The sequence below is a fragment of the Grus americana genome, chromosome 15 (assembly GCF_028858705.1).
Source record: "Grus americana isolate bGruAme1 chromosome 15, bGruAme1.mat, whole genome shotgun sequence".
Lineage (NCBI taxonomy): Eukaryota > Metazoa > Chordata > Aves > Gruiformes > Gruidae > Grus > Grus americana.
The window spans coordinates 5,639,143-5,660,857 of record NC_072866.1 but is presented as its reverse complement, the minus strand read 5'-3'; the positions used below and the strand labels follow the sequence as shown (position 1 = coordinate 5,660,857).

At 43.2% G+C, this 21,715-nt stretch overlaps 1 protein-coding gene across 2 annotated transcripts in view; it reads left to right on the top strand.

The window, feature by feature from the left end:
- CARHSP1 (calcium regulated heat stable protein 1) overlaps window positions 1–21,217 on the top strand; it is a 37,315-nt gene extending 16,098 nt beyond the window's left edge. For both annotated transcript variants that reach the window (XM_054842704.1, XM_054842705.1), the window contains exons 2-4: window positions 3,304–3,496; window positions 6,416–6,538; window positions 19,415–21,217. In XM_054842704.1, the coding sequence (XP_054698679.1) occupies window positions 3,324–3,496; window positions 6,416–6,538; window positions 19,415–19,577 (459 nt within the window). In that variant the 5' untranslated portion in view covers window positions 3,304–3,323 and the 3' untranslated portion in view covers window positions 19,578–21,217. The remainder of the gene's footprint in view (window positions 1–3,303; window positions 3,497–6,415; window positions 6,539–19,414) is intronic.
- The last annotated feature ends 498 nt before the right edge of the window (window positions 21,218–21,715 follow it).

The following is a 21,715-nucleotide window of genomic DNA, read 5'->3' as shown; positions in this document are numbered from 1 at the left end:
AGCAGGATGCTCGAGGGGAGCTCAGGCAGGCTGCTCCGTTAGCGCTGTCTGGGGTTCGTGTGATGCCCTCCTCGCCACAGGAGAGTGGAGAGTGGTGGCTGGACTGGAGGGACAGAGGAAAACTAATGGAAACAGGATGGGAAGTGGTGGGCTGGTAAGAGATGTAAGAAAATAGGTTTGTTCAGCTAGGTACAAAGAGGAGAAGGTATTTGGGGCTGCTGAGGAAGGGCTGGTAGGTAGCCATCTGAGTCACAAGGGTGATTCTTGATTTGCAGAGGGTCAGTTCAGAACCCAGTATAACATCTGAAAAGCATCTTTGAAGACTGCTAGTTGCTGCATATAGAAAGCAAAATTTGTTTGAAGAGGAAGGCTGGGAGGGCTGGAGGTGGTGGGGTTTCAGTTTGAGTGTTTGCTGTAGGCTTCCTGCATAAACACTGCCCAGCCTCGGGTTGCCTCCAGCTGCGTGTACAAGTGGGGATTGCATTTCTGCTCCTTCAAGCGTGCTGCCAATGGAAATGAGTTAATCCCTTATGAACAATGTCAAGACAGTGGTCACACCAAAACAAACTGAAATAGCTAAACTCCACCTTTGTCTTCAAAAAGTTTCAGATGAAGTGATCTTCTGCACTGAGCAAGCTGAGCAGAGGTTCACAGGAGGCAGGAGCTGCTGTATGCAGTTCACACAGTACAACTTGGTAATTCAGTGTCCAATCCTTTTCATTGTGTCCGATTTTTTGATAGTCAGAGAAGCTCAAGAGGCGAATGGATGTGCCGGTGCGCTTGTGCATGCAGTGATACAACATACATACAGAATATATAGAATGTTGCTGAGCTGAAGTGTAGCCACAGGCTTTGTATTGCTGCTCGTTTGCATCCCCTCCTCTTTTGAGCTGTAGTCGCTTGCTGCAGTGGGCGTGAAGTCAAGCGTAGCTGCTCCTGGCAGCCTCCAGCCACATGCTTTTGTGTATCAGCCCTCACTGAGCTCTGATCACAATTTAGGACTTGTGGAATAGAAATTATGAGATTCGAGGCCATTCATCTACTTTGGCTGTGGGCAGAGAATAAAAAGGGTATTTGTACAGTGAAATGGCACTGAATGTTCTACATCACTGTTTTATTTTGTTTACAGAGCAGAGGGCACAAAAATAACATAAATGGAAACAATAACGTATGTTAGCACACTTCTAACTGTTTAGCCGCCTTTGTCTGTAAATATTTTTGTGGTTCATCTACGTTTTAAAGAAAAGAGGGAAAATTCTCCTGCCTCTCTACCTTTGTTTAAGAAGGGGATGGGCAGTACTTTGTGGTTGGCTCTACTGTATTGCTGTGGATGGATAAATAGCTCTGCATTTTGCTTCTCACCTGTCCAGCTGGTTTATATTTACATTAGGAAAGAGAGCAAGCGATTCTGAAAGCTGCATTTTCACTTGTGCAAAGGCCAGACCATATGTGCTGAGTTATCACAATGAGGTTTTAATTGTTTGCTCTTATTTTTTGTGTGACTTATTACAGTCCTGCCATGTCAAACATGCATTCCTTGAAAGCAAGGCACCCAAAGGAGAGGTCTTCAAAAGTCTGAGGAGACTTCTCAGTACCAGCCAGCACAGCAGGTGTCTTTGGAGGAAGAGGAAGTTTGGAAAATCCCATCCCTTTGGTGTTATCATCTCGGTCTCAGCTGAACACTGTGCCATGACTCTGGGCAGGGCATTAGCTCGTGGGTGGCAAATGCCATCCTTATTTGAAACGCCATCCGTAAAGCTGTGGTTTTGTTTTCAGCTGAGTTGTTGGCTCTTGAGAACAGTGTGGAAAGCTCAAGCTGGTACATGAGGGAACATGACTATCCACTTCTACCTTCTCAGCACCCTGAGCAATTAAACACAAAAGCCTTTGTTCCCTGGTGACTTCATTCTTAAGAGGCCTTTTTAATTTTAGTCCTTAGTTTCGGGAAGAAATAATGGGAATTTGTCATTGACAAGAAGGCTGCATCTCTGAAATGTCATGTGAAGGATCCACTCCATAATTCATGGGTTGGTGAGTGTGGGTGTCAAAAGGAGGGTGCATAATGGATATGAGAGATTGCAGTTCAATGAAAGTATCAGTCTTAAGGCAGCTTTTCTTGCCTTCATGGTATTTTCTTGATGCAGATCGCCACACTTTTTGCTAACTCATCCAGATATCCAGATATTTTTAGGTTTTCTTAAGTGAGACTGTGGTGGGTTATTGGTTATTTTTGTACAGCTTATTCCCCTTCCAATGTGGACAGGGACTTGCACAGTAATACCAGGGCAGTGCTGATTGATTTCTCTTCTTTCTGTCACTGCTGCACCTATAAGCCATGCATTTGTGTATGTAGAAGTGCTGCTCTTTCTTATCAGTCCTTCTCTTTCCATAGATTCTGTGAGTTTTGCTTATTGTGTTATGAGATGTGTATTGCTGTTGGTGTGCTGAGAAAGGGACCTTCTCCCTCCTCTGCTGTAGGGTGCGAATAAGAGCAAATCTCACTTGTGCTGCTGGGGGTCTGAATGCAAATGTGAACTATTGGCTTCCTTGTTGCTGGAAGGTTGTAGCAGACTCAGACCTACCAAAGGGGACTGCTGGGTCTGCGAGACCTCTGCAGGCTGGAGTCACCTCCTCCCAGTCAGCCACTGCCTCCCAGCTTTGTCTGTGTTCCTCGGCAGAGGAAAATTAACTGTCTGACTCTGTCTGAAGTGAATTAAGGAGCACTCGTATGATTTGCTTCTTGCAGTCAAGCTGGAGGTGTTACAAGCTCTGACAGAGCTGTGCTAATAGCTGAACAGCAGCAGCAAAGTTAGCATTGGTGATTGCACTGTGAAACTAACCTCCAGCAGTGAAGGTGCAGCCTTTATTTCAGCATTTCTTATTCTAGTGTTTCTTTCTTGTAACGTGTTTCTGTGGAGATGCAGGAGGCTCCTCTGTGCTGTCAGTGGTCAAATCCCATCTGTCTGGGAGCTGTGTGGGGCCCACCGATACCTAGTGTTGGGGCTGAGCTCTGCTTCAGGAGCCATTGTCTATGAGTGAAGCAGGAGTAAGCAAACACGTTAGTTGTGGAGTAATCTGTTTCCGGTGGAGCTTCCTAGTACAGTTTACAAAATCTCTGAGATTTAAAAATAAACTTAAAACAAATGAACTCACTGACATAGAGCAGGAGCTTTTGGCATAACTGTGTCTGCGTGTATGTCTGCAGGAAGTGAGTCATATTCTTACAAAATCGTCAGCTGAAAAATTTGCGACTTTTGTGACAATTCCCATTTTGGGCTAAGTCAGATCTCCTCTTCTCTCTAGGTTTTTCTCAGGCATCAGGAATGTCTTCTGAGCCCACTTCATCTGCCTCGCAGCAGTCCCCCACCTCTCCACCCTCACCCAGTTCTCTCCATCTGCCTGAAAACCGCAGAGCAAGAGATCGCTCCCCGTCGCCCATGAGAGGGTACCTGATCCCCAGCCCACTGCCCACCCGACGGACCAGGACGTTTTCAGCGTGAGTACTGGGAAACCTGCATTTCATAGACGCAACCAAATGACTGCCTTTGGGCAGAATGATCGGCCCCCTGCCGAGGTGAAGGGAGTTGGGGCAGCAGTTGTATCTGGAAGATGCTTTGGTATTTTACTGTTATCTCCTCTCCAATAAATTCTGATGCCACTAGACTTTTAGTCCAAATTGCCTGTAGTTTTTCAATGCTCTGTTTGCGTAAGGGATGTTCAAAGTCTCTTCCATTCTTTAAGATCAGAGATTTACAGGGAAGAGAAAACACACTGAGATTTTTCAAAACAGAGTTTCTTTTCTGAAGCTTTTCTTCGCTTCAGACACTGGGTTGTGGCTCTCAGGACCAATTCCTGTTGGTGTTTTTTCATCAGTTCCTCCTCCTCCTCTTTTGGCATGACCTCTCTTCTCACTGCCCCCGAAGCACTGGACCAGACCTCACTGGAGGTTTTAGTTCTTTCACTCCTGACACCTGTGCTGCCATCAGCCAGGTTACGTTTTAGGGATGGTCCGTGACCCTGTCGCTTTTCAGAGGACTTGTTTCCTTTTCCTATTCCTTTCATATCTCCATCTTAAGATTGCTCAAATCCTTTTAAAGACCTTTAAAATAATATGTTTGTTTTCAAGGTATGAACCCTGATCTCCGATTCTCTAAGACTATATGAGGTTTTCCATAAAATGAGATGAGGTTTGTGATCCTACAGAGCAGCCTTTCCCTGAGCTTTTCTGTGGCCCCGTGATGCCGTGCAGGTTTCTTGGAGCCCCCCCTGCCCAAAGCGGACTCCTCTGCAGTGCAGCAGCAGAGGATGGTGTTGCAAGGCTTGCTCGTTGCAAAAGATTCCCAGTGCCTGTGATGGGCCTCTCAGTGAGGTCCTGACCTGCAGAAGGCAATGTGGGCTTCTTTGTTCATCTCAGCAGCCTTGGAATCAGGGTCTAAGGGTATAACGTGAAACTGTGGTCAATCCGTTGCACTTCTGCCACAGCCTTGCAATTACTTCTGTGTAAGGGAGGTCTGGCAGTGCTGAGTGAAACACTGTGGAAGTAAGATCTCAAACCTGCAGCTAGCCTTTTTTGTGCCACTTAATCTAGTTGGCATGTTTTTTCCTTTTTGCTTCTTGCACTGTTACCCAGCTCTTTTCTTCAAGAGTTATCCATGTGGATTTAAATAGCATCAATCTCGATGCTTTATATTATTACTTCTGTATTCAAAATGAAGCAAAAAAAAATCATCAGCAGCAGAAAAATTTATACGTTGTCAGTTCCAAAAGCCTTCAAATGGCCTAAACTTTGTAATGGAAGTAGATTACTAAAAGGAACATAATTGACTTGATAATTGGGATTGCCCTTGAAAAGCAATTCCAAGCTAGCTTGCCTCAGTGCTGTGTTAAAAATGAACTCTTTGTAATTCTTCTCAGCGGTTAATCCTAGTCTGGTTCTTACAAAACTAAAGAACTTGTTTTTTGGCTTCCACAGTTCTTTATTCATTAATTAGTGTGGGAATCTTGCTGTATTTGTTTGCCCTGAAAATCAAAATAACTCTAAATTTTTTTTTTTTTTTTTTTAGTGTCCTCTTTAAACAAGAGGAGTTCTAGGTGAGCTCTGGCCCCACAGTGGTATAGAAAAGATGAATGTGACAGGCAGTGGTTTATTATTCAGTGGGATTATTTAATTTTGGTTCATTGCAAGTGTGGGGCCTTATCCCCCACGGTGCTTTATCTCCTTGAAAGGTGCAATTGAACTTTAATGGCTTATTTAGGGCAGTGAGTGCTTCTCTGTGTAACAAATACTTGTGGGGTCAGGTGTGTTGATGACTTTATAGAGCTGGAAATGAAGTGATTTAATGGAGATTTTTTCTTTCTTTAACACTTTCAACTGTATTTCTTTGTGTTAGTTTGACTTAAGCAACAGAGCTGTTACCACATTTTTTAATGCTTTTTTTTAGACTTCAGTAAACTTTAAATGTTTAGGAAAGTGATGTCAAAATTGCCATGATGCATGTAACCAAATGGCAACACAGTCACTTACTGAGTTTGAAGAATCACACCAAAATCCTCTTCTAACGTGGAAGCAACCTACTGGATGGTCATGGCACAAGAAGATCCTTATCTAGTAACTCCTCTGTGTTAACCCCGTGAGATGTCTAAAACAGTTGGCTTCATTAATGAAAGTATTTGAGTGAGTTTGGATCCCCGGAGATTCAATGCAGCATATTTGACTGGGAAAAGAATTTAATCACACAGTTTTCAGGATGGGTCGTAGTTCATGCAAGTCGTTTTTCTTGATGGCAGTAAGTCATCCTAAAGGTTTGTCTTCAAACGTGTCTTGATTTAAAATACAGATCCCATAACAGTGGAGGAGGAGATCAGTCTCAAGTCTTGGTGTTATGCATACCATTTATGGCTCCAGCAGGCTATGAAGCCTTTGGAGGTGAAATATGCAGAAGGGATGTGTGTATATGTGTATACATACTTGTGTACACATATATTTATGCATGTCTTCATGCACTGCATTCTCTTGATACTATATACACACACTGCTAAATATCTGAAAGCACATACAACACCTAGGTGCACACTGGTACTCCCGAACTCATGAAAGGTATAAGATGCTTACATTTAGTATAGTGTCCAAAAGAAAGTTTGGCAAGATGATACAGCAGATGGATTCAAGATGGCAACTGATGGATTATAATGCTAGCAAACATTGTCATCATCTGTCTCTCCCTTAAAAAGGCTACAGGCAAAACATGTGCAGTGTACGAAACTGAGTATTAAGCACTTGCTACAGAGGTGTATACTCACTGGGAGTATTTGGACCATTGTGCCCATTTGCTTAGGTGTGCTCTGGCTGACACGCCTAGAAGCTGTCGCATCCGTGCTCAGCAATGAACTGCTCTTTTTGTGCTTTCTTTTGCAGGACCGTGAGAGCATCGGAGGGTCCTATCTACAAAGGTGTCTGTAAATGCTTCTGTCGCTCCAAAGGCCATGGCTTCATTACCCCTGCAGATGGAGGGCCCGACATCTTCGTACACATCTCTGAGTAAGTCATCTGGGTGGCCGAGGAAGACTGGAGCATTGGTTTGCCTTACTTACTTTTGACGTTTCAGATACAAGAATGGTTTATAATCTGTCACCCTTACCTCAGTGGAGTTATGCAGATGTTACTGGCAGCGATAGATTATGCCGTTCTTTTCCTGTATTGCTATAAATCTGTTGAGTTAAAACCTAGAAGATGATCCTGTCAAATCTCTTCGAATAAGCAGTGCAGTTTCACACAGACCCAGAAACTTGCATTTACTTGAAGCAAATCATCTATGCAGTATCCAGTTTTAATTTAAAGATTTATAACACAGGGTTTTTTTGATGGTTGGACTTGATGATCTTAGAGGTGTTTTCCAACCTTAAAGATTCTATGATTCTATGAACACTGAGAATTCACTACTTTTACTTTGCACCGCTTGTACCATTATTAAACTAAAGGTTAATTACTTTTACTGTTAAGAAAAGTCATACTTTATTACTTTCTTGAATTTATCTAGTTTCAGTTTCGAGCAGTTTATCGCTAAAGCTTTCTCTGTTAAAGGGTTCATTAGTACCTCCACTTTCTTGCCTTGAACACACTGAGAACCATCACCTCGGAATCTACCTTTTGATAAACTGAACAGATTAAGCTTTTCAAGTCCCTCACTGAGAATTTTTTCTCCAGTCTAAAACCATCTTTCCAGTCTCTTCTCTAAGTGTGCTGTAGAATTTAAATATAATTTTTAAAACAATACACTGTACCCATACTTTCAGTATATGGAGATAAAATCTCCTCTAGACTCCTGCTCTGTTTCTCTTTCTGTACATCCCATAATTGCATTAGCCCTCTCATCCCTAGTCTTTTGCTGAGTTGCTTATCTTTGACCTCAGCATCCTTTGCAGCATCAGAGTTTGATGCAGTCCCAGATACATCCCCGACAGCAGTGTTTGCATTCCTTGTTCCTAGATGTATGAGTTCATATTTGGTTGCCCTGGGGCACATCTTATTTGAATAGGCCCTGCCTACCAAGAGGTCCAGATCACACTCCATGACTGCACTTTGTTGTTTATTGCTTGGCTAATCTGCAAAGTTTAATAGACAATTTGGTATTTGTTTCTAGATTGAGATGTTGACCAGCATTGGGGCTGAAACTGATCTCTGAGTGTGTGTATTAAGATTGCTCAATGTTTATTCTCCAATAACCTCTTGTAGATCTGTCACAAGTTTTTAGTCTACATATTGTTTACAGTGTTGAAGCTGTATAATCCTTATTTGTGGTTTGGAGTGGTTATCCAGTGATAAGTCAAACAAAAGCCTTACCAAAGTTGTTCACATTGCCCCAGCTATCTTTCCTGCTTGTATGTGTGTAGCTGGAGAAGGAGCACATTGACCTTCTTCAAGCTTTCTGGAATGTTACTGCATGATGGGCATTGGCAAGCCAAAGCTTTTTAAGACTAGTGGGTGTGATTGGGCTGAGTGGTCTGACTTATGTGTTCAACCAAGGAAATGTTATTTAATATCTTCTTTTTCTTTCATCTAATATAAATACACAAATTCTCCTTATTTCCTAAATAACTTAAAAATAACATTTCTTATATCACAATTTAAAAATTTTACTGTGAACATCTAGTCTGACCTCTACAGTCACTGATCAGCAAGGGTTCAGTTAAAACAATCCTCTCACAGAAACATGAATTCTCAGCCCGCTAATGAATTCTTTTTAAAGAACTGTCTATTTTCAGTCCTGATTTTTTTTTCTCTACATTTTCTCTTCCAATTACTTTGGTAAAATTTTCTTCAGTTATGTGAAATTAACCCTTTTAAAACCCTAGAGATATTTTTTTAATTGGGGCTGCCCTTTTGTTTGTCTATACAAAACGTGAACTAATCTTTCAGGTGTTCCCCAATTCCTATCCTAGGCCCAACACATTTCTCTCTCTGGGCCCAAACCCCAGTACTTGATTCTGGTGCACTAACTGCTTCTACCCTCAATCCCCCTCCAATCAGCTGTAACTCTTAAAAACTCCCGTGATGTTTTTCTGTTTGGCTATTTAAGACTCCCATATGTCTCCTATACTGAAATCCCTTATGACATTATGAAAAACATTTTTTTTGTCTGCTGTGATTTGGGTGGTCTGTGCGAGAGGCCCCCTCTCACAGGAGTCCCCTCTCGTAGGCTGTGCTAGGTGATGTATCGATCCTAAATGCTTTCAAAATGCTTTGACTGAGAGCCATCAATAAGCTATATTTGAGTAACTGTGCGCTGAATGTGGATGCTACCCTCCCCTTTCTTCCACCCACTCAATCTATCCTAAAAACACTATTGAACAAGTCACCAAGGTTGTAAAAGTTCATTGGCAACCACACTTCTTGATGTATTTTCAGCATGTTTATTTTGTTGCTGCATGTCCAGTTCTCTGCTTGCTCTCATCCTCACCAGCTGTGCCCTCAGACTGCCCCTGCATGGGAAAGCTGGAGCAGATACAGAATGAGAGAGGGAGAGCTGCTGTGTGGGCAGGGGGTGACGGACTCTGGCCCGCTCAGGTACAATCTTCAGCCTGAGCTCTGGCTTCTGAGGTCTCATCTTAGTGCCTTTACCTATTAGACCAGGCTGCTTCTCTTCAATTTTAGTTACTTCAATTCGAAGCTCACGTGAGTGGGGAGCTGTTGCCATATGGCATGCTGCGCTACGCTGCAGTCTTTCTCCAGGACAGCACCTCTCTTGAGTTTACTGTAGGTGAGAAGAGTGGAGAGGACCTCCTCTACCCATCCTCTGCTGGAAGGTGCCTGTCCCTGTCTGGCAGATGCTTTACCCAACCCACTCATAAAAGCTTGAGTGCTGGGGATCCACTGCCTCCCTGGATGATGTCTTTCAGTAATTAACAGACCTGGCTCTTAGTTGTTTCTGTTGTTTAGCTGACATCTCCCTTGCTTTCAATATGGGCCTTCATTCCTCCTTGCATCTCTGCAGCAGGTAAATGATGCCTTTCTTCTTTAAGCCTAGCATTTATGTGTCCAAAGACTGTTTTCCTTGCTCTTTCAGAAACATTTTAGCAAGGTTAGTTCATATGAATTTTGTAGGACTGAAGGATGTGCTTTATGCAACTTCTCTAGGCTCAATTCTGCTCCTTTGAAGCCAATGGGATTTTTTTCTATTGAACCAGGACTGGGCCACTGTTTTAAATGTTTCTTATGTAGGTACTGTCTCAGAACTTAAATTCAAAAATAGCTGATGTTTCTGCCTCAACCTGTTAGTAAAAAGTGCTATTATTGAAGTACTGAAGGTTTCAGCACATTGTGTTCTTTAATTACTGTGAGTGTATTTCAATTGTTGGAAACAGCTTTTAGTGCTGGAGGGTGATGGTATCACTGTCTTAATTCTGGTGCAAGGCAGCACTGGAAAGACTAATAATGCCTTTCATTTCAATTTATTTCACAGTGAATTAGAAACATTGCTCTCTATTAATGGGAATGGTTTATAGCAGCAGCATTCTGTAACCATCACTGTGGCTCAGGGGACTCCAGTCACTCCAGTTTGCATAGTGTGAGTTTTGAGATACTGCTTGTGTTTATCACACAGTTCTTTCCTACCTATTTTCGTCAGTTAAACCTGAATGTGAGAGAGACATCAATCTGTTCACTGTCTCAGTGTGGTATAGGCATCTACTTGTGAAATGAAAGAGGATTGTTTCTCCTGAATCAGTTCTTCCTGAAAGCCAGGATTTCAGATACGCGGATAAAATGGTATGCCAGTTTGGATTCAGCAAGATCGACTGTTCCTCTGTGTTCGTCACTAAGCTGTGATGATTAGTGAAGGTGGTGAGCACTGGGACCAGCTGCCTATCTTGCAGATTAATATGATTTTAAACATAAAAATTTAATTTGAGGAATTAAATTTTTTTCTTCTCTAAGCTTTGGGGAGCTGTAAGGTTACACTTCAATGAAAATGTCTTCTGTAAAATGGAATGTCTGTTTCCCATAGCTTTCCATTTATTTTTGTAAGATAATAACACTTAGTATGGCATTTCCATTTCCATAAGTGAGCATTAGCCTAAAAATAAGGTCAAATATATGTGGCATTCAAAAGCTTCTTCACTTGGCACCCACAAAATTCTAAATTTCAATATTTGTGCAAGAGTTTAAGGTGAATGTGGGCATGTGAACACGTTTTATGAGTGGAGCTTGCAGCAAAGCTGTGTTACTGTGAAGTTGGACTTGTCAGATGCGAGTAGATACACAGCATAAGAAATGCCAGTTTGAAATGCAGGTTTTAAAGGTGTTTTTCATCTATGCGGCTTTGTCTGTTCTAATGAGCGGCTCTGAAGACTGCAGAGAAGATTTCCTTTCGGTTTTGGTAATGCTTGTGTGGAACCAGTTCTCCTTTTTAACTGATTAGGTAGAAATGTACAAAACACTACAATTAACCAGGGCATCCTGGAGTTCTCTTGAAATGTGGACGTTGGTAGGTGGTAGCGTTTCCTTTTGAGCCATCCTTCTGTGGCAAGTAGAGACATGGTGGTAAGTGGTGACAGTCAACACAGGTGGTGGCAGCTTCCTCGCAGCACTCATGGAACATTCTTGGATCGGTCTGCGGGTAAAGCACCTGCACCTGAAACGCTGTGCCACAACTGCAACAACGTCTGTGCTTGAGATGGACAGATTAGAGCCAGCTCACGCACACCATGCGTGACCTGGCACAGTGAGAAAGCTGTTGCATCCCTGCCACCCAGCCAGAGGTGCCAGCCGCAGGCTCACTGCCGCTTTCCACATTGCATGTGCACCGAGTCCTGCTTCCTTGTGTTTACTGGAAACACTTCGCAAGTTGGTATAAATGATTGTGCTAGGAAAATGTTGTGGCTCCTTGAGTGTGGTGAGATTTGGTTTTTCTCAGTTTCATACTGCGCCCTTCTCCAGAACTGAGAACAAAATGTGCTTGCTAGTAGTGAGTGTAAAACCGTAGCTGGCAAGCACAGGGATGGAGGAGTTGCTGAGATGGTAATTCCAGATAATGTCTCTGGAAAGCTGGAAGCAAAGGCAGATTCATTTGCCTGGAGTGAAATTTTTAAAAAGCCCTTAATTACATTTTAAATAGTGACATGCACTGTTAATGCTTTCATTTCCACCAGCCTGTATCATGATCCACTGTCACAGAATTGATGGTGTTATTGTAGCAGCAGTGCTGAGAACTGTATCATCCTCTATCGTTGTTTCATAGCAGGAGTAAGTCAGCACTCACAAATACCAGCTGGTTTGGTTACTGAAATGTAACGGCTCTGGTGGCTTCAGTTTCACTGTCTTGCCACTCTTCCTGTAGAGGTGGCATGTTTCCGGAGAGCAGATGGGGAATCCCTGCAGTGCTGGCTGTTGAGGTCCCCCCCTTGTGCTGGGGGTGGCTGCCTGTACAGACAGGTTCCTTTCAGCTCATCTTCCAGAGGAGGTCCTGAGGGCACGGACTGGGTGATGGGAGGAGGTGGGTGCCTGTAGTGGCAGATCAAATGATGTGCTTTAGAGCACCACATAAGAATCCCACTCTTCTGCTTTCTCTATTTGGGAGTGGGCACATGATGGACACTCATTTGCTCTCCAGGCTTTTGCATTTGATCTGAAGCCTGTGTAACTGCAAGGTCAAGGCAAGGAGGCGGTAGTTCACCAGAAAGCAGTGACGAATGAATGACCACACTCTTGTTTTTTTGAAAGATTTTATTTTGCAAAAGCAGCTGATTTAATGGAACAGAAAAAACATATGCAGTGCTTGTGGGTTTTCTGCAGTTTGCTAGTACTTGGCTCTGAAGGGGAAACTGCCGCATTGCAGAGAGGCCTTCAGGCTGTCCTTCAGGCTGATTTCTGACCCCATGCTTAATGATGGCTTTGGAGAATTGATGCTGTACTTCCCCCGGGATGCTATGCCTCCCCTGGGATGTTGACACACAGCACCCTTGGGTCCCTGGAGAGATCCTGAGTTTGCTGTGCTTTGCTTGTGCATTGTGTTGTGATTTCAGGAGATTATGCTTATAGTGCCTGTAACTCAGGAGTGCTGAACAGAAGTGGGCTCTCAGTGGGTTCCCAAGTGGGAATACTGTCCCATTCTGCTGTTGCATCTTGGTTTCTGGCTATGCTGGAGATGTACTGTCAGCTGCCTCTTCCTGCAGGGTGGAACCTGCATCCCTGCTGCTGTCCTGCTGCATTGAGGAGCTGGCTTTGAGCTTTTCATGTCCATGGAGAGAGCATCTTTTCACACTCCTTTTTTTCCCCTCTGATTTTCTGCCAGATCAGTTTAATGCAAAGCATTAATGCCACATTCCTTCTGGTTCTGTGATGCTGTTCTTCTGGTGGAGTGTAACAATATGGGTTGGAAATTAACTGATAATTATAAGCAAAATGAGAGGTGAATCTGAGCTGAGAGAACAAACCTTTCTGGCCTTTCTGCTTTTTCTGTGAACTAGCAGCAAAACAGTTTCTGCTGGCTGCAACTGACTGCTCTGGTGCTGCTGGGAAGCCAAATCTGAGCTTTCTGATTTCCTTCAAAATACTTAAAGCACTTGATGACTTACCTGCTTTGGGCTGCACACTTCCTTCCTGATGTGCTCCCTTTCTCGTGCCTTGCTGCATCTGTTGAAGTGTCTGAAATAAGCAGATTATGGGGGGGGGGGGGGGAGGAGAGGCAGCAAAATGCCAGATCTTACTTGAGAGGGGTTTGGAAATGAATAGAACATGGATAGCCTTTTCCTAAGGGTTCCCCATACACCCCCCAGTTGGCTCAGAAAACTCCCATGTTGCACTGGTGCATGCAGGAGAGCCAGCTTGCTGTGGTAACAATTGTAGCAAAACCTTCCCAGAATGTCCACCTAAATGATATAAACTGTAATAGGTCAAAGCCAAGACTTAGACTCTACCTGCAAGCCAGGCAGTGGGCATTGAAGATGACTTTGGCCAACTGAGGATGGAGGTTCTTTGTGGTTAGTGAGAACAGAACATAACTGCCCTGGGCTTTGGTTTCCAGGTGCAAACAGTAGGTATTATTGTGACAAGAATCCAAGTTGGATGCTTGCAGAAACAGGCATCTTCTGTACCTCTGGCTGAGTCCATGTAGGAATCCTTGGAAAGTTCTGCCTCTTGTGATCACCAGTTTCTCCCTCTTGGTGTGCGGTGTGCTGCCTGCTGTTGAACTAGCTGCTGAAAGTAGGTATAGAGCCATAACTATCCCTGAACGTGGATTCAAAAACCACGACTAGATACCTCAGTGGAGAACTGGGCAAGAGGCTGATGCATCTGCTGTACTGGGAGGGAGGTGCAGCCTCTGTCCTAGACAAGGCAGCTGCTGGGAGGATCTCTCTGCTATGGCACAGAGACCAGGGCAATCCCATAGCAGAGACCTTGGATATTAATAGGTGGGATTCTTCAGTGTTTGGACCTCTTTCGCACTTGTCTGTCCCAGTTACAAGTGTGACTGGTGGATGAGGCAGCTCTGCTTCTGCATTGCCTGCCAGCTAGCTTGATAAGGTCATCACTGGCTTAGCCGATGAGTGCTGGAGCTGTCAGCTTACCCCGGGACTGCATGGGAGGGCATTCAGGATTAGTAACTCATAATAGTCCATTACTCTGTCACGTCCTCCTGTTTAATAAAAATATGTGTTTCCTGAGAGCTGTGTTGAGGTTTTAAATGAGCTTGGAGAAGCCCACAAGATAATACAGCCCATTGATCCATGGGAAACGACTACGTGGCACAATCCACGGCAGGCTTTCTGATCAGCAAGGCTCTGAATTCACTGAAAACTCTTGTTCAAAAATGTTTCCATGTGACTTAGTCTTTGTCCCAAGAGGTTTAACTAGAGCCCTGGAATATGAATAGCAGCTGTGAGAAGGAAGAACTAGAACATTCCTTATTTAGGTAATTTCCTAATAACCTCCTAGTTTCCTAAAAATAGTGCAGGATAAAATACTCCACCATACCAGACTGGCGCTGAGCTGGGAAATGGGAGTTGCTGGATAATCTAAAACTCACTCTATTGTGGCTCACTGTGACACTAACATCAGGAAAGCATTTCCTATTTTTAGCTTAATTTATTGAAGTGTCTTAAAGTTCCTGGATACGTAGATATCCATTATTTTGAATAGAATGTGCATACCAGCCTCTTAAATAGCAGTGAAAATATCCACCTTCCTCTAGATCAATATTGAATATGTAGTTAGGGTGAAAGTAAAAAATACAGATCTAAAAATATTTAATCGATATGTAACATCAAAAAAAGTTGTTTAATTTCCTCTACCAAATTATCCAGGTAACTTATATTGTATATAGAGTGGCTGTTGTAGGCTGAATCTGTTCCAAGATACCTGTTTACTTTCTCTGATCTTTCCCAGTTCATTTCCCTCCCAGGGCTTAAGGCAATTGCTTCCTGATGGAGGATCTTTCTGCAGCTTTGTGTAGGGCTACCCCTCCAGTGCCGTACCATCTCATCACCTTTCAAGTGCCATTATATTGTTCTTTCTTGACACCACCAGAATTACTGCACCATCTGGATGATGTTTGTTCCTGCTTCTGAGCATCACGTAGTGGTAACAATGCTGGAGTAAGTCTGCATCTATCTCAGAAGCAGCATTTGGTGGGCAAACATTGTGCTGGGAACACTGTTCACAAACAGGTTTAGTCAGGCTGCAAACTAAGACCTTTGTCCTCTCACTTTTCATGTGCACAGGGGGCAATGAGTTAATAATCTCATATTTGGTAGACACCAAGAGTAACTGGTAGTCAGAAAGCTGCAGGGAAGAAAATAATATCTGATGTGTGGGAGAAAAGTTTAAAGGCCAAAAGCAGAAAATGAAATTAGAGCTGTTTGTGTGGCCACAAGCTTTTTAGACAGCTGTGCAAAGGACAGGCCTGGTCTTGATGAGGTAAGGTCACCTCAACAGGCAAGGGAAGAAATAAGGCAACTAGGGGATGAGAAGAAGCTGTGTTGGGGTTGAATGAGGTTTTATCACAGGCTTCAGTCTCTTATAGTGTCAGTTTGGATAAGGAAAGAAACCAAGAAAGGATCTGATGTTGTCAGCATAGTGCTCGATCCTGTAAGAGGTGCTTTCTAGTGGAGAAAAGTGTACATTTCTGGGTAATGCTTAGGGCTGTGCAAATTTTGGGGCCAATGTGATCTGTTTAGAAGATGGAACAGGAGTAATTAACCTCATGATTCTCGTGTAAGAACTTTGGGTCAGCAAAAGTTTTGTTTTGTTTTTCTCCTGTGCAGACCAGGGGCTGTAGACAGTACTCCAAGCAGTTATCTGTAAGTGCTGAGGGATGCAGTGGCTCTCACTGATAGCTGAGAGTGTGTCCTCCAGTCTGGGTCAGTCCCTTTGCTTCTCCTCTCCCTGACTGCAGCCTGTCGTACGTTAGGCATACTGTTTCTGTGTGTGTCCTGATTGACTTGTTCTTAATTTCTTGAAAAAACAGGACCACTGTACACTTACAACCTCTTTCTTACTGGAACTCATCCTGGTATATTTTCATACTTCAATTTTAAATCAAGCTTACCCCAGTAAAATTCTCATCTTTTTTAGCACTCAAGCGGTACTTCTTCCTCACTTGAATTTGAAGATTCAAGTGATAACTAATTTATCTCTGTTTTTCAGGAGCTTAAAACACTGCCTTTGTGTATTGGCACATCTTTGGTGCTTCGGGAGATGGTGTGAATCCACTCTCCTTCTACATTAAGCATACCTACTGATATCTTCTGTAGAATTCAAATGTTTATTTCACTAACTGCATCTCATCCTGTTTTACAGGAGCTTTTAAAGAATATGTAAGGTTCCTGTTTGTTAAAAAAAAAAACAAAACCTTTCAGCCAAACAAGAAATCCCTTCCTGGGCAGGGCATCCGTTTCATTTGATGCCTGCAAAGCAGTGACTCTGAGTTCACTGAGCGAGTTCATCCTCTGTGCAGGAATCAAAGGCAATACCTGGGGCTGTGGAGTGGGTGGCTGTAATGTCAAGAGGAGATGCTGTGTTAGTTCCAGCCTCACATAACTGCTCTACCTGTGCTCCCTGAAACACTGTCTGCATCCTGTCCCAGTGCTCGAGGCCACATGAAGAAATGTGTTTCATTATGGCTTGTTCCAGTGGCTCAGCTGTACTTGAGTCAGCGTAGACTTTCTGCTTCGGCTCGTATTGTCTGCGTTCACTACATCTGAGCTGGGAAATGTTTCTGCTCACAGTATTTTGTTAGTCTTGTGTTCCTTTGTACGGATAAAATGTCTGTGCTGTATTGTCTTCCACTGAAAGACGCTATCTTGCTCAGGTGGGAACTGGCATCCTGCATGGGTTGTATTGTGAGTAGTAACATTGCTCGTGGTAATGTGGTTTTAACTTAATAGCAACAATTTTTTTGGCAACAAGGGATCATTCAGGAGATTCAAGTGGGAAAGATGTGGCTTGACCCTCTCTTGTGTGTCTTCTTGGGGCTTCATGTCCACTTGTCAGGCTTTGAGACAGTACAAGTAGCATCTTATCCTTGCTTGAAATCCTCTGTTTCAACGTCAGGGTAAGCTGCAGAGAATTTGGTGGCAAATTCCTTTGGCAATAAGAAAGGTAAACTAATCTCTTTGCCTGAAAGGACAGTAAGTATTTGGTGTGAAAACCCATTCACACCTGAAGAAATCTTAAACCTGTTAGAAATGGGGGGAGAGGAGGTACAAATTAAGGCAGTAACTGAAGAGGATAGCTACAGCAAGAGTCTAGATGTGGGAGCTTGAACATAGTCTGTCCAGTGTGATACAGGGCTGGGCTGACAGTTGGTCTGGAGACTTTGGAAGTACATAAAGGTCAGTTGGATCAGCCTGCATGCTGTCAGGTCTGATGAAGGAGACTTTATCTTGACTCTTCTGTAAATATTTTTTCTGCCTTCAGTTTACTGCCATTTTCCCAGGCACTGCTCTGAAGAGTTCAGCTTAGGATGTGCCCTCTTGGGTCTGATTGCCGTGGTCACGGACAGCTCTGGAGTAGGGGTTTAGCCTAGGGAAGTAAAGTCTGAAGGACATGTGTTTCAAGCCACAGGCCTTGGGAATGCCTTCAACTCCTTGTAGCAGGTTTTAGATCTGTATTTGGATATGGGAGCATTTTCAATATCATGTTGATACAATCACTTAGCAAACAATGACTTCTCTTCTGAAGTTCTCATGGGAGAAGTTATAATTTATGGGTCAGTTTTAGCTTCCCCTGTACATGCCTGCTTACCCCGTCTCATCCCTGAGTACAGGCTGCTTCTGCTCAGCCCAGGCTGATGCACCAGCTCCCTGAGCAGCAGTCACTTCTGCTCAGAGGGGAGCCGAAGCCGAGGCAGCCCTTAAAGGAGGAAGGGCAGGGGAGAGGCAGTGCAGGAGATGAAGCTGAAGCAGTTTTGCAGAACTGCGGGGAGAAGCAAAATGTGATGTGAAGTCACAACTGGCGGTAAGGGCCAATGTATTTGCCTCCTATTAGTCCTGCCACTCTTTCCTACAATAGAAAAGCCGTAATGATAATGGGTCACAAGATGAGAGTGGATACGAAAGGCACTGCTAAAATCTTAGATCCCTGCAATTAACAGAAACATTTGTGGGGTAAAATTCCTGGGTGGTGTGAGTATGCTCCTAGCATGCTTTCAGTGAAGGCAAATAACAAACCCAATGGTGTGTGCTGAATTTCTGACCTAGAAGGCTTTTTTTTTTTTCCCCTGAACCCAAATCTCACTCCCAGTGTAATATGAGTACACAAGCAAGTCATACCAATTAGGCATCCAGTAGAATTTATAATGAGTGTTTATCTGTTCACAAATATAAATGCTGCTGAGAAACACTGAAAAAACCCTCTCAAAGAACAAGAAATCTAGAACCTAGGTTGTCAGAGAAGGGGAACCTGAGCACGGGTTTGTGTAAGTATATTTAAAGAAAGGTGAAGTAGCATCCTTTCAACTGTCAGAGAATCGTGGCAATGCAGGTTGAAAGGCATCTCTGCCTGTCTTCATTGGCACATGCTGGGATTTTTATTAAAAAGCTCTGATCTTGAATGCAGTGGTAGAGGTGAGGAAGGCTGTTACCCTTTGCAGTCCTCTGTTTCGTCAGTACGTTGTTCTGAACAGGTGACAACTCTTTTGCCATTCCTCACTGTTCCCAGGTAAGGACTCGCAAATGCATGGCGTGAGTCCTCCAGCACCCCACGTCATCGTGCTGGTAGAGGCTAGGTAGGAGTCAGCAACTCTTGAAAATCTTCCTAAGTGCCAGATGCTGAAGGAGAGTTTCTGCAGTGTAATGCGTCAGGGTCACAGAACTCCATCTTTTCACAGCAAGTAATTTTGAAGTATTCCACACTGTGTCTTACTTGAGTGCCCTTTTTTTTCCCCCTCAGATGAACTATGTTATGGTGGAGTAAGCTAAAGGTAAAATCAGTGACTGGCATGGTACAATCCTTCTTTAAAAGAAAGAAAGAAGGGAATAAAAAAGCTTCAAAAGTGTGAGAGAAGGGAACAAAAAAAAGATCAACTTCCTATAGTTTAAAAAACCAAACCCCCAAAGGAGGTGCTGAGCAGTGTCAGCCCTGCCCTCTAGTGCTGCCAGCGAGTAAGAGGTTCTTGCATGGTTCACGGCAATGTTGTCCAAGGCCGTACGCAGCTGACTATATTTTAAGGTGTATTAGAGTGTGGGATTTTTTGTTTTTGTTTGTTTGTTTTAGGCTGGTAATGGTGTTCATAGTGTTTTCGTAGGATTTTGCTGCAAGACAACCAAAATCAACCTCAAGCTTTAGTGGATGATGTATTCTATAAAAACCTGAAGTATCTAGAGCACCTAACATAATCAGTATGGTAAAAATTTAAATAAGCTGCAAAAGATTAGGAGAGTTTGTGATTTATGATTAACTGAAGCTTCCCCTCCACAGTATCGAAGGCGAGTATGTTCCTGTGGCAGGCGACGAGGTCACCTACAAGATGTGCACCATCCCTCCAAAGAACGAGAAGCTTCAGGCGGTGGAAGTGGTGATTACCCATCTAGCTCCTGGAACCAAGCACGAGACCTGGTCAGGGCATGTCGTCAGCTCCTGAGGTGTCCCGAAGGGAGCGTGTCTGCTGCCTGCATGGTCACTGCTCAACAACTGGCTGCAGGGGACCTGTCCTAAGAATATTCTACATATTGTGTGGGAGGAAATACTGCATTGTCAATAAAGCAGAAGCAGGCCAACATTACCATTTTTACAGCTGGGCTGAAAAAAAGAAAAAAAAAAAGGCAATTCAAATGCTAATGAAAAAAAATCTAATGTAATGTGTTTACAAAAACCGTATTTTAAAGAGACCTAGTTTGTGTGCTTGGTGGAGGGGAGGAGGTTTGGTTTTTCTTTTATCTTGTGAACTGATTCCAGGAAATGACCAGGGGAATCGGGGAGAGGTTTGAAGAAGAGCTTTTCTAGCGCAGACGGCCGTAGCAGAGGCACAACTCCAAGGCCCTGGAGGTGCGAGAGCACTGTGTTTCCTTGACCTGCTCTTCTGTAGGGGTTGGAATACACTCGTTACTGGTAACAGTGCTGGAATGCCTTGGCTTGAGAGAGGGAGAGAGAGGTGTTCATTGCTGCGATTTGTTTTCCTCATGGAAGCAAGCTCACAAATGGAGCAGCTGCCACAAGGTGGAGAATTTCCATCTGGTGGTTATGCTCTGATGGCCAAGGCTGGGTGCCCTTCAGGTGCATCGTTTGCAAATGGCGTGTCTGCATATGTGTGGAATTTTGTGGATTTAAAGCCTGGATTGTTTGTGAATTTACTTAGGTGCCTTGATGGTTGATTAGCAACAGATTTTATAGGCCAGTATTAAAAAAACAAACAAACAAAAAACCCGAACCAAAATTTAAAAAATTTGCTTCAAGGTAAGTGGTAGAAAGCTGTAGAGTAGTGGATAGTTCATAGCCTGTGTGTCTGAATTTAGACAAAGCTGAAGATTACCTTCTTGACTGCATATAGTTGAATGTCTGCCGTAGTAGTTCACTGGGCAGGCAGAGTAACTGTACTTCTGAAAAGCAAGTTCTATGCTGTTCAGATGACTATGTATAAAATACTGTGTGAGTTACTTAATAGGCTCAGCTGTCTGGGTGAAGTAGATTCTGCGGCTCTTTCCCTGGAAAACTTGCTTGGTAGGATGTGATATGGTCACCCTTGCCCTGACTCTTCTCTCCCTGCAAGATTTTGTGTAGTTGTAGTGCAACTAAATTAGTTTTGTTCCTGTTTGCCTTCCACGTCTTTTTTTTTTTTTCCCCTCAAATGAAGCATTTTTCTCTATTATGTTCCTAACAGTGGATTTTTATTGACTTTGCAAATAAAAAAAAAAAAAGATGGCATGATACTCTTCTGTTAGTTGTGTGAAACAGTATAACTTCAGTTGCCTGTTTGCAGTTTTACCAATAGGGACTCGCTGTCATGAAATGTCCTAAGACTCTTTCGCAGGAGATGATCTGTTCTGAGGTCTGACCTGGGGGGAGCACAGATGTATGGAGGTTAGTAACTGCTGTGATAGCTTGTTTTACCTTAGCTGTACCTGTGTTACACCATAGTGTACAATAATGACCAGCCTGTAGCAGAGTTTTGGGGGTTTGTTTATTTTTTATTAACCATAAGACTTAGTAGTGGTGGATTTAATGCTTGTTGGAATATCACACACTGCTTCTTTTACAATAAATGCGACCATTATAATGCTTTAACATATGTCTTCTGTCTGCTCTCTGTGTAGTTGGTGAAGATGATTAGCATTAAAGACAGAGGAGAACGCAGGTGCCTGCATGTGCATCTGTGTTATGATATTTAAGTTTTTCATAAAGGTTGTAATATCAACTAACTGGCATTACCAGAACAATTAGGGAGTAATTTAGTAAGTTTTCTAGCTGCTTAATAGGTTAATGTATAATACATACTACTATTTCTGTAAATACATTAATACTCATTATATAACATTTAATATTAGCTATTATTTATATTAACACATAGCAGGGGTAGCAGGGAGGGATAGCATAGCCTGGTCATTTCAGCTGAAACTTGGGGGAGGAGAGCTAGAATATTTCAAAAGGGGCTCCCAAGACAGAGCAGCCAGTATTCAAAAAATGCTGCAGCAAAGCTTTAGTCAGGCGTTGGGGGACAGGACCCAAGCAGGGGCTGCTGAAGGCAGGAAGGATTGTGCCTGCCCTGTATTTAAACTGGTGTTA